Raw genomic sequence first — 15,826 nt, 5'->3', positions numbered from 1 at the left:
GTTTAATCCCTTGATAATATATTAGATATTATATTATGCAATAGAGATATATAAAGTCTTGTATTTGTTTCAAACCCTGACAGACGTCAATGTGAAATGTGATAAAACGATGACGCATACAGTGTTCTGACTTCCAGTGCAATGACCACAGAGTCATCTAATCAGCCAATGAACACAAAACAAGGCAATCTGATTATCTTTCATGCTGTGTCTCTCGCAGGGCAATGCCCCTGATGTACGTATGTACTCTCACAAGTGTGTGAGGATTTTAGCAGTGGTTAAACATTTAACTGCTCACCAACAAGTACAGATGCAGTGTTAGTGACCGTACGTGTGTATGTGTGTGTCCCCTGATGCTAGTGTGGAAAGAACAGACCCTCTCTCTGCTCTGGCGCGGGAGTATGGTGGATCTAAGAGGAACGCTCTACTGAAGTGGTGCCAGAAGAAAACAGAGGGCTATCCGGTAAGGAGCACAGGCCCTGACCCCCTCTCTCACCCTGTCCCTCTCTCTCGTCTTTCAGTGAAGTTTTATTGGCGTGACTGTTTAAATACAGCATTGCCAAAGGAATGTAGAGTGAAAAGATTTTCGTGTTTAAAAGTGAAGTGAGTCATTTCTGGTGTCACCGAACAGAACTGCACAAATAACTAGAAAATGATGTGATGTCTAAAAGTTTAAACACTTTTGAGTGTTTGACTTTACTTTATTTTGAGTTGTGGTGGAGTATCAGAAGAATTGTCATAGGAATAAGGTAAGTAACTGTCTACTATATACAGTATGCTGTTGGCCATCTTAACATACTCCTTACGTGCACAATAACATAAGTCAGAAACATATAGTGCTCCACCCCAGTGTGCTGTGGCTCTTGTGCTGTCTTGACTAGACTGTGGTCACAGTGGGTCACATCTATCAATAGAGGGCATCTTGGGGTGTAAGGATTTTCATAAGGATCATTTTAAGCCTCTCTTTGTATTTTTATCCAAATACCCTTCTTAAAATTCCCTGAATAAACCCAGCATGCAAAACATACCTTATGCTGGTGACCAAACAAATAAGAGTTAAAAAAGATTTTAGTCATATAATTTCTAATCAGTACCACATTACATTTCAGATGTTATCTACTAGCACTGAATAACCTACCAAATTGGCATTGTGCCACTTGGACTGTATCAGTCAGTGTTTGTTCCCAGTAGCAAATCAGGTGTAATTGGCCACGTGCAATTGTGTGTAAGCACATAATGTTTCTGCTGGTTCTCTCACTGCTCTACTAGCCTGGATGAGACCCAGGCGCTAACACGCTTACCTTCCATATTAGCCTCAGCTGGTAAACAAAGCGATGAAAGGGGTGCTCATGCTTTCTTTCCTCCTCCCCCTTTCATCATATTTTGCTTAATACTAGAAAACAGAGACATGTTCACTTAGTTTGCATTGATATTTTAAACACCAGATACTGACCGACTGCTCTCCAGTGACCTGCACTGGGTGTTAAATAGGATAACAAAGACAAAATATTATGTGCCAAAGATAAACATAGACATAAACAAACAGCAGTCTGGAGGGTTAAATAATTCTAAAATGCAATGAGAGGCATAAACTAATAATTGTGATTTCAGCATTGTAAATAGGCAGTTGGCTGTTATAAGACGTACATTTATCTGTGTGGTTAATGGGGTTGCTTAAATGTTGACATGGAGTCAGAATATTTGTTTGTGCCAGAACTAGACATTGAATAGTTAGCAGATGAATTGTAAAATGTTGTGTGGTTTTGTGACTGGTATAATACCAGTAATTTAAGGATTTTTTTCTATTGACATGAAGCTAACTTTCTTATGTCTACAATTGTTGAATTTCATAAAACATTTTAAAGAACATTTCTGGGTTAAATTTACCCACAAAATCAAAATAGAAGTCTAAAAGAAATACACTATTGTTCAAAGGTTTAAAGGGATAGTTCAGCCAAAAAAGAAAATTCTGTCATCATTTACTCACCCTCAAGTTGTTCCAAACCTGTATGAGTTTCTTTGTTCTGCAGAACACAAAAGAAGATATTTTGAAGAATGTTGGGAACAAAGCAGATAGAGCAACTATTGACTACCATAGTATTTTTTATCCTACCATGGTAGTCAATAGTTGCTCTCTCTGCTTTGTTACAAACATTCTTCAAAATATCTTATTTTGTGTTCTGCAGAACAAAGAAACTCCTACAGGTTTGGAACAACTTGAGGGTGAATAAATGATGACAGAATTTTCATTTTTGGGTGAACTATCCCTTTAAGGTCATTAAAGGTCCCATGGCATGGCATTTTTCTATTATTTTATAATGTTTCCTGAGGTGTACTTATATTGTACATAATTTAGAAATAAAAGGCATTTTTTTCTATACTGTTATTACCCCTCTGGCTTGAATGCTCTGTTTCAAGGGGCGTGTCTGCTGTGAGACTTCAGTGAAAGACTTGTGAAGACTTCACTGTTGTGATTGGCTGACATCTTTGCATTTGAAATGAGTGTTAGATTATGTTGCGGAGGGGGCATGGTTTAGCGAGGCACTGCAGGCACTGCATGAGAGAGAGAGACTGACTGGGCACTCGTGAACCACGGAGAGCTGGAGGAAGTTTTATTGTAACAGACTTCATTGTAATATATCTAATCATTTGTTTTTGTGTACATTTTTGACATTTCTGTGCGTTTAAATAGGTTTTAGGTCTGTATTATCTGTGTAAATAAGTAGGGACTTTTATTGTGACGGGTGTTGCAGTCTATGGAGCGATATGAAAAAAGAGGGAGCGCTCGTGAATATGGAAGGATATCGCGGACAATTTTCAAAAGGAATTGCAAATTGCGTTTTCAATTTGTGGACGCATAAAATGTGACATAATCCAAACGCAATTGCAAATCGCGCATTGCCGTTTGCATTTTCGTTTACGTGAACGCACAACGACTGCCAAATTTCAAATGGAAAAGCTAAGTCTGTTTGCAATTGCATTTCCAATGTCTTATAAGTTATGACCCTGCCATTTTGAAATAGCAATAGAAAATCACCTTTTTGCTATTTCATTTCCTCCGTGTCCTGCCACAACCTGTACAAAATTCAAATGGAATCGCAATCCCCTTTGCACTTGCATTTCCGATGTCTAACACAGTCAACTGTCAATCAGGCCACGCCCTCAAGTGGTGGAAAACAAAGCACTTTTTCATCATTATTCATTCCTATAAAGAAAATGGGGAGAAATATCCAATAAATGTGTCTATTTTGCAACAACAACAACAAAAAAAGTCATACTGTGTAGTTTGACCTGGAACTAAATATATTTTAGTTATATAAAATATAACTATTTATCACCTGCTAACCAAACAAAAAGAAGCCAAAAAAAGACAGATCTGGTTGCAAGGATTAGGGATGCTTATATTGACCGTTTAACCGTTTACCAAAAGTAATTTTGACAGATTAATATACAGTTAAACGGTTTAAAATGTATTTTTTAAGTGTTTTTTGTATTATTATTATTTGTGTTTATTTTTTAGTTTGCTGCATTGTAAAAGAAAAATTTGCGATATATAGCTATGGTGTGAAGTTCAGCTCAATATAATCTTTAAAATAGGCCTATATCCTTTAATTGAAACTGGTGCAAAGAGACATTTCACCTGCTGGTACTTTCGCTTTTGCCGCAGAGACCCTTGTGATAAATAAATGTGTTGTATTTATGATAATCCGTGCAGATTTCAGTTGATAAAAATAAATAATAAAAGAGAGAGATGAGTCGCGAAAGACAACTGAATTACTGACAGGATGCTGTGCGCACGCTCCGAGCGCAACGCGGAACGCGCTAAATGGCGAAATAAACACAGAAATATATCAAAATGCCAAGTCGAGTATTCACATAAACACAGTAGATGTAAGCACTGTGTGCGTTCACACACACAAATGTATAACTCGACCTCACAGTGAAAGCCCTGCACAATTAATTCCATATTGCATATTCCATATTTATTGTTTGCTGCATTTTTGTTCGTTTTTACACTGTTGAAATTTTATTGAAAAAAAAAACTTTTTTTTTTAAATAGTAATAATTTAATAAATTTTTTTACTGTGGCTCTTTTGGAAAAATGCTTTAACCAAAAATGAAAAATGGCTCTTTGGTCCAAAAAGGTTCCCGACCCCTGGCTTAAATGAACAACTAGTTAAGTAGACAAAAACTTTATTCAGGGACAGCCTTTGCCTACTTCTCATATCACTTCACATATTTTCGAGCCAGCATGCACAAAGGGCATTCTGGGTTGAGCGAGCGGTGCTGAGCGGAATGAGTGAGCGAATAGACTGCTATTTTTATTTGACGAAAAAAATTTGTTGGACACCGGAGATTAAGATTAAAACGGATTCAGTATGTTTTCGTTTTGTCATCTTAAAGGGTAACTTCAGTGATTTAGCATTAAAGGGTTAGTTCACCCAAAAATGAAAATTCTGTCATTAATTACTTACCCTCATGGCGTTCGACACCCGTAAGACCTCCGTTCATCTTCGGAACAGAAATTAAGATATTTTAGTTGAAATCTGATTGCTCTGAAAGGCCTCCATTGACACAATGGCACGGTTCACTCTCAAGACCCTTAAAAGGTACTAAAGACGTCGTTACAAAGTCCATCTCACTACAGTGGTTCTACAATAACTTTATGAAGCAACGAGAATAGTTTTTGTGCGCAAAAAAACCCTGAATAACGACTTACATAGTGATGACGATTTCAAAACACGGCCTCATGAAGCTTCGAAGCGTTATGAATCAGTGAGCCGAATGATGATTCGGATCGCGTGTCAAACCGCCAAACTGCTGAAATTTGGCGATTCAAACCGCTGAATCGACTCGCTGATTCATAACGCTTCGAAGCTTCGTGATGCCTTGTTTTGAAATCGTCATCACTATGTAAGTCGTTATTTAGGGTTCCCTTTCGAGGGAACTCGCACTGCATCGGGACGACGCTTTGGGGATACTCCCTTAGCATCAGCGAATCTGAAACCAGAATGCCAACTAGGCCAATCCGATTGGCGTGCGTGATGACGTCATCGTGACGGCATACCCGGAAGTATAAAAGGGGTGCTGGAACGTAATGGCGGTAGTTATTGCTCTTCAGCAAGCGCTATCTGTCAAACTGTCTGTCTATTTACTGTTGTATGTCAGTGAAAGTGTGTGATTGAAATGAAGTGTGAAAAAGTGAGAGAGTTCAAGCAGTGTGTGCATCCTTGCCCTCGCTACATGTCGGGCTCGGATACACACCTGCTGTGTGTGCACTGCCTGGGCGTTCAGCATGCTCGAGCGGCTCTCGAGGGAGCCGCTTGTGAGCATTATGAAACCTGACGCTCAGAGTGCTCCGCTCTCGGCGTGAGCCCCGTGGATCGGTCCCGCATCCGCCGAGGCGGTGCGGCGAGGCTGGTCATGGGGCTCACGGATGGACTGTCAGCGGGACTGGGACTGCTGAGGCATCTTCCCAGTCTTTATCTGACAGTTCAGATGTTCTCCTTCCCCGTGTGGAAGCCCGCGCTGCGGCTTCTTCCCCCGGGGCGGAGGACGCGATGTGTGAGAGGTCTGATTCTGAGGAATTAGACGTACTCAGCATCGAGGCAGTCAAAGTCATAAGCACTTCTTAAATATGCAAGATTCCATCCACGCGATTGCTGGAAAAAAAGGCAGCGCGCAGGTTATGGGTCTGCAATTAATGTGAACACACGCGATCGGTGTGCATGAGATACTGGTTGGCTTAACGGACGAGTCCGTATAGTAAAATAAATCAGTATTTGTCTGATATGGCTGCATTTAAGTCTGAGGATTTAAATGAGATATTATCTGACTCTGAGGAGTTAGATATTCAGTCATTTCAGACCATGTTTCACTGTATTGTGTGACACTGTTTGGCTTTTTTCTCGAGGGATGAAAGCCAATTGTATTATGACGGCTTGAACCACGTTGCTGAGGCAACGCGGGGTCTATGAGTCCGTATAAATACAAATAAAACAGTGTCGTCTGATTAATTACGGCTACATTTAATTCTAAGGAATTAAAATTAAATATAATCTAACTTTGAGGAGTTAGATATTCAGCCTATCATTCAGACTATGTTTCACCTTATTGTGGCTGCATTTAATTCTGAGGAATTAAATTAAAATATTATCTGACTTTGAGGAGTTAGATATATTTTTTATTCAGCCTATTATTCAGATCAGGTTGCACGGGTTTGGTGATTATGATGGCATTTAATTCCGAGGAATTGAGTGTCATGTTATCCGACTTTGATAAGTTGGATACTTTAATTCTGTCACCCAAGCGTGTTTAACTTGTGAACTGGATATTCATCTAAGATGGAGCCCTCCTGAAGTTGATGTCGTTCTCGCCGCCTTGTGGCCTGCGGGACACATCAGTTTCAGGCAATTGCTAATCGCAGTGTCCGCTCTAGGGTTGTGGCCCTGTTGAGCTGCTCCCTTAGATGAGGCCCCCTGCTGGCCAGCCCCCTCTCCCGGGTAGGAGCGATCGAGGTCGCCTCCCCTGTGGAGTTTTCGGGAATCAATGCTGTGTTCCCGCCGTCTAGTACGCTTCGGGCCACATCGTTTCCCCGTGCACGCGTGCTGCACCAGCCGCCTCTAGCAAGACTTGCGGTGGTCCAGCAAACGCGTACGCACACCGAAAATCTTCCTCGATTTCGCCCTGCCGGTAAGCCGCTTCAGGGGGTCGGGGAGGAGGCTCGGTTGACACCCGAGACCGGCCTCGAGAGGCTGGTTCCCTTAGCAGATTATCTCGGCGCATGGTTATGCCTCCGAATATATCAGCTTGGGGCCTGCGACTGTAGGAAGGGGCATACAGACTGCAGTCCGGTTACCTTCCCCTGAAGTTCAGTGGGGTGGTCTGGACGGCAGTGGTCCCTGGGCAGGTTCGGGTAATGGAACAGGAAGTTCACTCCCTGTTGGTAAGGAGGCCACAGAATGTGCTCCTCCGCCAGACAGGGAGTCCGGGTTCTACAGCCAGTACTTCATAGTTCCTAAGAGGGATGGCGAGTTGCATCCAACTTTAGACCGGAGGTACTTGAATCGTTCTCTGAGGAGATTCAGATTCAAGATGCTTAGCATTTCCTCCATTGTGATTCAGATCCAGTCTGAGGACTGGTCTGTCACGATGGGTCTGAAGAGGACGCATACTTCCCTGTATCCATCCTTCTGTGTCACAGGAAGTTCCTGAGGTTCGCTTTTTGGGGCAAAGCGTACCAATATCGGGTTCTTCCAGGCGGCCTGGTCTCTAAAATGAAGCTAGGCCACAGCATCACTGTGAAGCAGTTTAAGGTCTGCTGGGGCTCATTGCGGCTGCGTCCAACAGAATATCTCTTGGCCTGCTGCATGAGACCCTTACAGTGGTATCTGGGAATCAAGGGGTTTTCCTCTGGGGGAAAACCATTCTGTATGATCAGGGTAACGCGCAGATGCCTTCGTTCCCCAGTCATATGGAAGAAACCTTGGTTTCTGTCCCAGGGGCCAGTGTTGGGAGCGTTCTGTTGCCGGGAATCCGTTTCAACAGACGCCTCCCTCACTGGCTGGGACGTGGTTATGGGAAGTAAACCAGGTGGCTTTCCTTGAGGGGAAATCCATTCTGTATGATCAGGGTAACGCGCAGTGGCCTTCGTTTCCTAGTCATATGGAAGAAACCTTGGTTTCTGTCCCAAGGGCCAGTGTTGGGAGCGTTCTGTTGCCGGGAATCCGTTTCAACAGACGCCTCCCTCACTGGCTGGGACGTGGTCATGGCGGCCGCTTTGCGAGAGGTCTGTGGGAGACCAGGCATTTCTCAAGGCACATCTACTGCCTGGAAATGCTGGTGGTCTACAAAGCTCTGAGGAGCTTTTTCCCGGACCTCCGCGGCCACCATGTCCTGATATGGAAGTAAACCAGGTGGCTTTCCTTGAGGGGAAATCCATTCTGTATGATCAGGGTAACGCGCAGTGGCCTTCGTTCCCTAGTCATATGGAAGAAACCTTGGTTTCTGTCCCAAGGGCCAGTGTTGGGAGCGTCCTGTTGCCGGAAATCCGTTTCAACAGACGCCTCCCTCACTGGTTGGGGCACGGCAGGGGGGTTTGAGGTTGCGCCCTCTTTGCAGACTGGCGCATCACATCCTCCTGTGGTCCCAAGGGAAACTGTTGTCCATCAGGGCAATGTATGTCCCGGGGGTCCAAAATCAGGGAGCAGACATCCTGTCGAGGCAGGGGCTGAGGCCCGGGGAGTGGCGACTCCACCCAGAGGTGGTGGAGGCCATATGCAAGAGGTTTGGCCCAGTGGAAGTGGATCTGTTTGCGTCTCGAGAGACGTCCCACTGTCCACTGTGGTTTTCCCTCACGCATCCAGCTCCGCTGGGGCTGGATGCCATGGTGCAGACGTGGCCGAGGCTGCGTCTGTACGCATTTCCCCCGATTGCTCTGCTCCCGGGAGTCCTGGAAAGGGTCCGTCGACAGGGGGTCAGTCTACTTCTGGTAGCACCCCATTGGCCGACTCGAGTTTGGTTCTCGGATATCATAGCTCTGCTAGCAGGTCAGCCGTGGGAGATTCCTCTGAGGAGGGATCTCCTATCTCAGGCGGCGGGTACGATATTTTACCCCCGCCCGGAGATTTGGAACCTATGGGTCTGGCCCCTGAGGGGACCAGATACATAGAGGCTGGCCTATCGGCGGAGGTGATAGAGACCTTACTCAGCTCCAGGGCTCCGTCTACGAGGAGACTGTACAGCCTCAAGTGGAATGTATTTTCCACTTGGTGCAGAGAACGTGAGGTGGACCCAGTTAACTGCCCAGTGGCTTCAGTGCTGGAGTTCCTCCAAGATCGTTTTTCTGCAGGGCTTACCCCGTCCACACTCAAGGTGTACGTGGCTGCCATTGCGGCTTTCCACACTCCTCTGGGTGATGGGCCTCTGGGTAGGCACCAGCTGGTTGTACAATTCCTCCGTGGGGCTCGGAGGATGAGGCCTGCGGCTCGGACCAGAGTTCCAACCTGGGACCTGGCAGTGGTTCTCGAAGGATTGGCTGAGGCCCCCTTCGAACCATTGGAGTCGGCTGGACCAAAGGATCTGACCCTTAAGGTGGCTTTTCTCCTTGCCATTACCTCTCTCAGGAGAGTGGGAGATCTCCAGGCCTTGGCGGTAACGCCGACCTGCCTGGAGTTTGCCCCGGGAGGAGTAAAGGCCATCTTACACCCTAGGCCGGGCTACGTGCCTAAGGTGCCATCAAGGGTGGTCAGGTCATTGGTCCTGCAGGCATTTCATCCTCCGCCTCATGTGACGGCGGAAGAGGGGAGACTTCACCTACTCTGCCCGGTTAGGGCGCTCAGAGTTTATTTGGCGAAGTCTGCACAGTGGAGGAGATCACAACAACTGTTGGTGTGTTTTGGCTCACCTAAGAAGGGATTGCCTGCGTCTACTCAGACAATCAGTAATTGGATTGTCCAGGCGATTACCATGGCCTATCAGGTGCGCAGTTTGCCTTCACCTGTGGCTGTGAGGGCTCATTCCACCAGAGGCATGGCCTCTTCGGTGGCCCTTCTTTCTGGGGTCCCCTTGCAGGATATCTGCGAGGCGGCCGGGTGGGCTACCCCACACACTTTTATCAGGTTTTATAGCCTGGATCTCCCTACGACGCCTGGTGCTAGGGTGCTCCAGTCCTAGCTGTGCCCGGTTTCCGGCTTCACACTAGGGCAGGCGCTACCCTTCGGTGTGGCCTAGTGGGTACTCGTTCCCCAAAGCGTCGTCCCGATGCAGTGCGAGTTCCCTCGAAAGGGAACTGCTCGGGTTATGTATATAACCCTTGTTCCCTGAGAAGGGGAACGAGCACTGCATCCCGACGCCACACCTTGGCGCGCCTGGAGCGCATGCTTCAGAGCAATTACTACCGCCATTACGTTCCAGCACCCCTTTTATACTTCCGGGTATGCCGTCACGATGACGTCATCACGCACGCCAATCGGATTGGCCTAGTTGGCATTCTGGTTTCAGATTCGCTGATGCTAAGGGAGTATCCCCAAAGCGTCGTCCCGATGCAGTGCTCGTTCCCCTTCTCAGGGAACAAGGGTTATATACATAACCCCAGCAGTTTTTTTGCGCACAAAAACTATTGTCGCCGATTCATGAAGTTATTTTAGAACCACTGTAGTGAGATGGACTTTGTAACGACGTCTTTAGTACCTTTTAAGGGTCTTGAGAGTGAACCGTGCCATTGTGTCAATGGAGGCCTTTCAGAGCCATCAGATTTCAACTAAAATATCTTCATTTCTGTTCCGAAGATGAACGGAGGTCTGACGGGTGTCGAACGACATGAGGGTAAGTAATTAATGACAGAATTTTCATTTTTGGGTGAACTAACCCTTTAAGCTTTGTATTTAAACTGGGTCATATATGCAGTAGAAATGTGAAATTATTTTTGAATTTGATGCCTTCTAGAATGAGAAAAGACAGAAAATGTATTTTTGTCTCATGTGGATGAAATACAACTACTCCCAGAATGCACTTGCTTCGCTGCCACTCCATACACCGTCGTTTTGATCTTCATAGTAATACAATAATTTTGTTCAGTTAGAGAATAAACACTACCATTAAAAACTGAAAGTGTCTTTTCAATAAAATGTGAGTGAGCCGAACGAAAAGTCACGTCACAGATGCAGCAGTGTCAGATTTCCTCAGCAGTGTCAGATTTCCTTCATCACGAAGAGCTGATCATAGCTGAGGTAACGTTAAGCGCCAGTCTGGCACGTTTTCAGATCGCATATGGAAGCTAAACTATCACAGGAATTCATTGAAAAGTTGAAACACTCACTTTACTCTGCACCACGCTCCGTTATTATGATTGTCCGTGCGGCCGTCTGTGTCTACATTCTGTGAGTGAGATCTCTCCTATATGGGCGGGCTGATAACATGCGGAACAGCTCCATCTAGTGGCTGTAGTTTTAGCCTCTGGCCAAAAAAATCCTCAGATGACGCAAAATGACGATATTTGCGTCATCAGAGGAATTTTTCCAGAAATAAAATGCATAATTCTCTCGTCTCAGGGGGATATGAGGGGGGAAAGTACCATCATTTGAATATACTACCGGGTTTCTACTGATACAAAGCCTAATGCTAAATCACTGAAGTTACCCTTTAATGTATTAATTATTTAGGCTAAGTGAGAAATATTTAGTGTTTATTTATTTTATGCTTTTTATTAGGGGTGACCCCGAATAGTCGAAGATTCGATGCATCGATATGCGGAGCCTGATTCAACCAACGATCTCACAGTCGAATCTTCACGGGTGTTATGAAATGAGGATCATACTATTTTGGCAATATGGGGGTGCGTAATGTCTAATTTCACACAGAACTACTGGTTTTGTACGGTTATATTAAGTTATATACAGCCTTTAATTATGATAATGCTGTAAAAAAAAAAACGTGAAAAGAAAGAAGCGTTCAATAAATATTTATAATGTGTGTGTGTGTGTGTGTGTGTTTGTGTGTGTGTGTGTGTGTGTGTGTGTGTGTGTGTGTGTGTGTGTGTGTGTGCGTGCGTGCGTGCGTGCGTGCGTGCGTGCGTGCGTGCGTGCGTGCGTGCGTGCGTGCGTGCGTGTGTGTGAATAAATCTAACCACCCCTGTGACAGATTTAAGTTTCACTTTCCCTGATCCGTGACAGACAAGGCGCATCTTGGCGGCAGGGATTACTTAATGTCTGGAATAAGAAACTCTAAAGTGTAGATGCACTTTGAAATAGTAAAAGATGATCCAAAAAATTTCTAATTTTAATTTGCTGTGAACATGTTTAGCTAAAAAAACTGCCAGTTTAGCGTTTATTGTTGTTGCGGCAGTTAAAAAGAGAAATTTCACAATTCTGGCTAAACTTTCGTTGTTTTAATAATTTATTTATTTTTATTTTATTTATTGGTCACTCAGGGTTACTTAATTTAACTGTGGCTTGTGTTTTTTTATATATGAAGAGTTCAGATGCTTAAGATGCACTGAGTGAATGCTCTCCGCATAAAGTATACGTTCATAAAATACTTTAACTTCAAACCCACTAAATCCCAGCCTCAGCCCATTCAGAAGTACAGGTACTTGGGTAGAAACCTATACATAGAAACCTGTCAAAAATGCTTATTTTAAAGAAAGATGTCAGACGGACTTAGAGGCTTTTGCATCTGAAGTCTTCATATGTTCCCCTGCACTTTGGCATTTTGCACACATTTATTATGCTCCCTGTGACTTGATTTCGTTTTTATCTATTTTTTATTATTAGTAATGTATATTCTGTTCTAATTTAATTCTGTAAATTAATGCTTTTTATTGTTTTTCGTTGTCTCGATGTTGCGCTGCACTGAAAGCATGCTGGCACAGCAATTTTGCTCATTTTATTTAATTTCGCAAAATGTGAAATGCAAATCCTGTCTGCAGTCAGTGTGTTCTTTTCCTCTCTAGGCAGGTATTTTGTTTAGGTTTATTTATCAAAATGTTCGTTTATATATTTGTGTGATGTTCTGTATTTCGATCGCGGCTTTAAAATGTTATGAGAAAACGTTTTACGAATGTTTATCCACCACATTACCTTTTATTTAAACCTAAATAAGAAAGCCATTGTCAGTTCGTCTGTCAGTTGGCAGGTAGTTTTGGTCGCTTTATTAAAAGTTGTTGCTGTGTGGAGTGTGTAAAATAAAATAAAAATAGTTTTACCCTCCTGCTGACTGTCGTGCCCCTCCCAGTCCCAACCCATTCACACACACATAGATGATTCGACTATCGGTCGACTATAGAAAGATTCGACAATTCTGATTCGAATGTGTAAATCATTAGTCGGGGACACCCCTATTTTTTATACAGTATACATTATAAAATAAATATATACAGAATATATACAGAAAATCAGTGTATGTGTATGTGCTTGTTTACTGTCATTTGTAATGTCATTTGTTTGTGTATTTCGCTGTACTGTTTGTTATTGATAATGCTATGGAGAGAGAGTTTGTGTACGAGGTGTTTATGTGCACTTCTTTGTTTTTTGTTCAGCTCTTACAGTGATTTTTGGAGATAAACGGTTTCAATAAACTCCTGAAACATCAGTAAAGTCTAGCCATCATTCGGACGAGGTCCGCTACATTTATTGTAACGTACTGAGCTGTTGAGAGCGTTGTGCTGTTAGCGCAAGCTTATTTGTATCTGAGAGTTCTGAATAAACAGTCCCAGTCACATCGACTCTCTTTCTTCCTCACATGTAATATACCATTACAGCCGTCGAGATGAACGAATCGTCAAAGTGTGGATTATAGCATTATTTTATGATCTATTCCTATCACATGAAAAGCTGCAGTGATGAGCATTGAGTACAGACTGTTGATCGCGTGAATGCAGTGATCTCCTCATTGCAACGCGTTTTCTCTCACAAAATGCTTTCACCACAACTAACAGCAAACACTACATTGACATGAATACAGTAAGAGCTTTGTGCAACATAACAGGGTCATTCATTATAATGGCAGTTTGGGCAAGTGTGCAGATACACTCGCGACGTGTGATTGACAGCTCCGGACATTATAAAGAGTGTTCTTTGATCGCTTTCTGTAGTTTAATCACTTAAAAAACTGATTTGTTTCATGCTACTAACAGAAACTAACGTTTTAGTCACTGGCTTGATTCACTGATGCACTACGCTTAGGGCATCAAGACGGCGATCATTAAACGATCTAGAAAGAAAGTCTGAGTGACCTTGAATGACTAGCTACACATCAGAAATCACTGATCACAGATCAGGCATTAATGAACACTGTTACTCACTGTTTGTCGCGGTGCTGTCGAATCCATATTGTAAAGCCTGTGCTGACAAACTGAATCCATTTTCTCTGAGTGCTCTGGGCGGGAAAAGCAGATGAAGGGGGAGGTAACCTTTCCTGGCATGACGTCATAACAGGAAAATTCCAGATCAGCTTGTCTGAGCTCTCATTTTCCCAAAGGCAGAGAACTCAGTTTAACACCCATCAAAATTTCTAGCCACTTGGGGACCATATACAGGCTAGGGGAACTCATATTAATGTTAAAAAACCTCACAAAATGAAATTTTCATGCCATGGGACCTTTAACATTTTTAGGGCCTGATTTACTAAAGTGTGAAAAATTAAAAAATTTGTGCTGAAAAGGGGTGGACAGTTTCCCTTTCAGAAGGTTTGCACTAGTCAATTTACTGGTGTTTGCTCCATTATTTACCTCCCCAAAAAGGCACATCTTAAACCAGATGCTAACTGGTAGATTGTGTTGGTCATTATGGAAATAATCTGGCTGCATCTGTGGTCTTTAATTTGCACGTCGTCAGTAGATCAACTTTCCACTCCCATCAGCGCTGTTTTGGGATTGCACTTTCATGTTTTGTAAATCTGGCCCCTGATGTTTTTGAAAGTTCTCTCCTTTTATTTGATCAAAAATACAGTACAAACTGTAATATTTTGAGATATTATTAAATTTGAAGATAACTCCTTTTATTTTAATATATTTTTACGTGTATTTTATTCCTATAATGGCAAAGCTGGATTTTCAGCAGCCATTACTCTAGTCTTTAGTGTCACATGATCCTTCAGAAATCATTTTAATAAGCTGATTTGAAGAATAGAAAGTTCAAAGGAAAGCCTTTTTAACATTATAAATGTATTTACAGTTACTTTAGATAATTTTGATGCGTCCTTACTGAATAAGCATTTACATTTTTTGTATATAAAATGTAAAAAATCTTAATGGTCCCAAAAGATTTAAATTTATCCTGTTTTTGGGTCCATTAAGTATTTTACATCATGAAAATTAAGCAAATTTAAATTTCTATTAATATTGATTATATATGTATATTGTATTTAAATTAATTATTATACAGCCGTGCATGGCCAAAACTTTGGCAGTGACATAAAGCTTGTGTTTTGCAAAGTATGGAACACAGGTTCTATATGAGATTAAGATCCGGGGAGTTGCCTGGCCACTGTAACGGTGGTAGCCCTTCAAACTTATTATTTTATTTCTTGGTTCGGGCGCCAGACAAGTTTTCCACTTGTCAATCAGTACACTGGATAATTTAATTAAAACCCACCAGTATATATGAAGGACTTGAAAGGAAAAATAATCGAACTAGGCTTGCAGTGAAACATTAATTTGCACATTTATTCTCTTGTTACTCAGGCAAATCAGAATTAAAGCAAAACACATAACACAGCACAGAATGAGACAATACACATTTCATGGTAACAAACCTCCATGAAGGGAAAAAAGAGCCAAACAAAACTACAGGAAATACGGAACAACCCAAAAGGGGTAAAAACAAAACAAATTCACCAACCACTTAAACTAGGAAACAGTCTCACTGGTGATGTCACGCTCAATAATGATCTTGATCTCAGTCACAGTTCATATACCAAAAGAAAACATGTCAAAAGAATATACGGTCATTTCAAACCCATTCCCTTCACCAACAGTTTCTCCCATGCGACCACAAACAAATAAACAACATCATTTGCTTGAATGAGTGGGTGCATGTGTGTGTGTGTATTGACATGTGGCATGAATTCGTTGTGCAAGTGGGTGCGTTCGTGTTTGTACCCGGTGCCGCTGGTCTTTGTTTGGAGTCTCAGGCAAGTAGACAGAAGCTTCGTTCGCAGCACGGACCAGAGGAACAGTCAAAAGAGCCAAATCCACGGCACGCACTTCCGCCGGCAGCCGAACAAAAAGTTTGCGTCACCGCTTCACTACTGCCATTGTGGTCACACCGACCCAGCCTCCAAGCATCGGTAAGCACCAACCACGCCTTCTGGTCACTGCTCGCTTCCT

At 43.0% G+C, this 15,826-nt stretch overlaps 1 protein-coding gene across 3 annotated transcripts in view; it reads left to right on the top strand.

Annotated features, from left to right (window-relative positions):
• Nucleotides 1-15,826, top strand: part of specc1 (sperm antigen with calponin homology and coiled-coil domains 1) — a 270,540-nt gene that overhangs the window by 169,052 nt on the left and 85,662 nt on the right. For all 3 annotated transcript variants that reach the window (XM_079816099.1, XM_079816100.1, XM_079816101.1), the window contains one exon: nucleotides 361-463. In XM_079816099.1, coding sequence (XP_079672225.1) covers nucleotides 361-463 — 103 coding nt within the window. The remainder of the gene's footprint in view (nucleotides 1-360; nucleotides 464-15,826) is intronic.

This window comes from Gobio gobio, assembly GCF_949357685.1.
Source record: "Gobio gobio genome assembly, chromosome: 4".
NCBI classification, from domain to species: domain Eukaryota; kingdom Metazoa; phylum Chordata; class Actinopteri; order Cypriniformes; family Gobionidae; genus Gobio; species Gobio gobio.
Note: the sequence above shows the minus strand (reverse complement) of the source record. Positions and strands in the feature narration are given on the sequence as shown.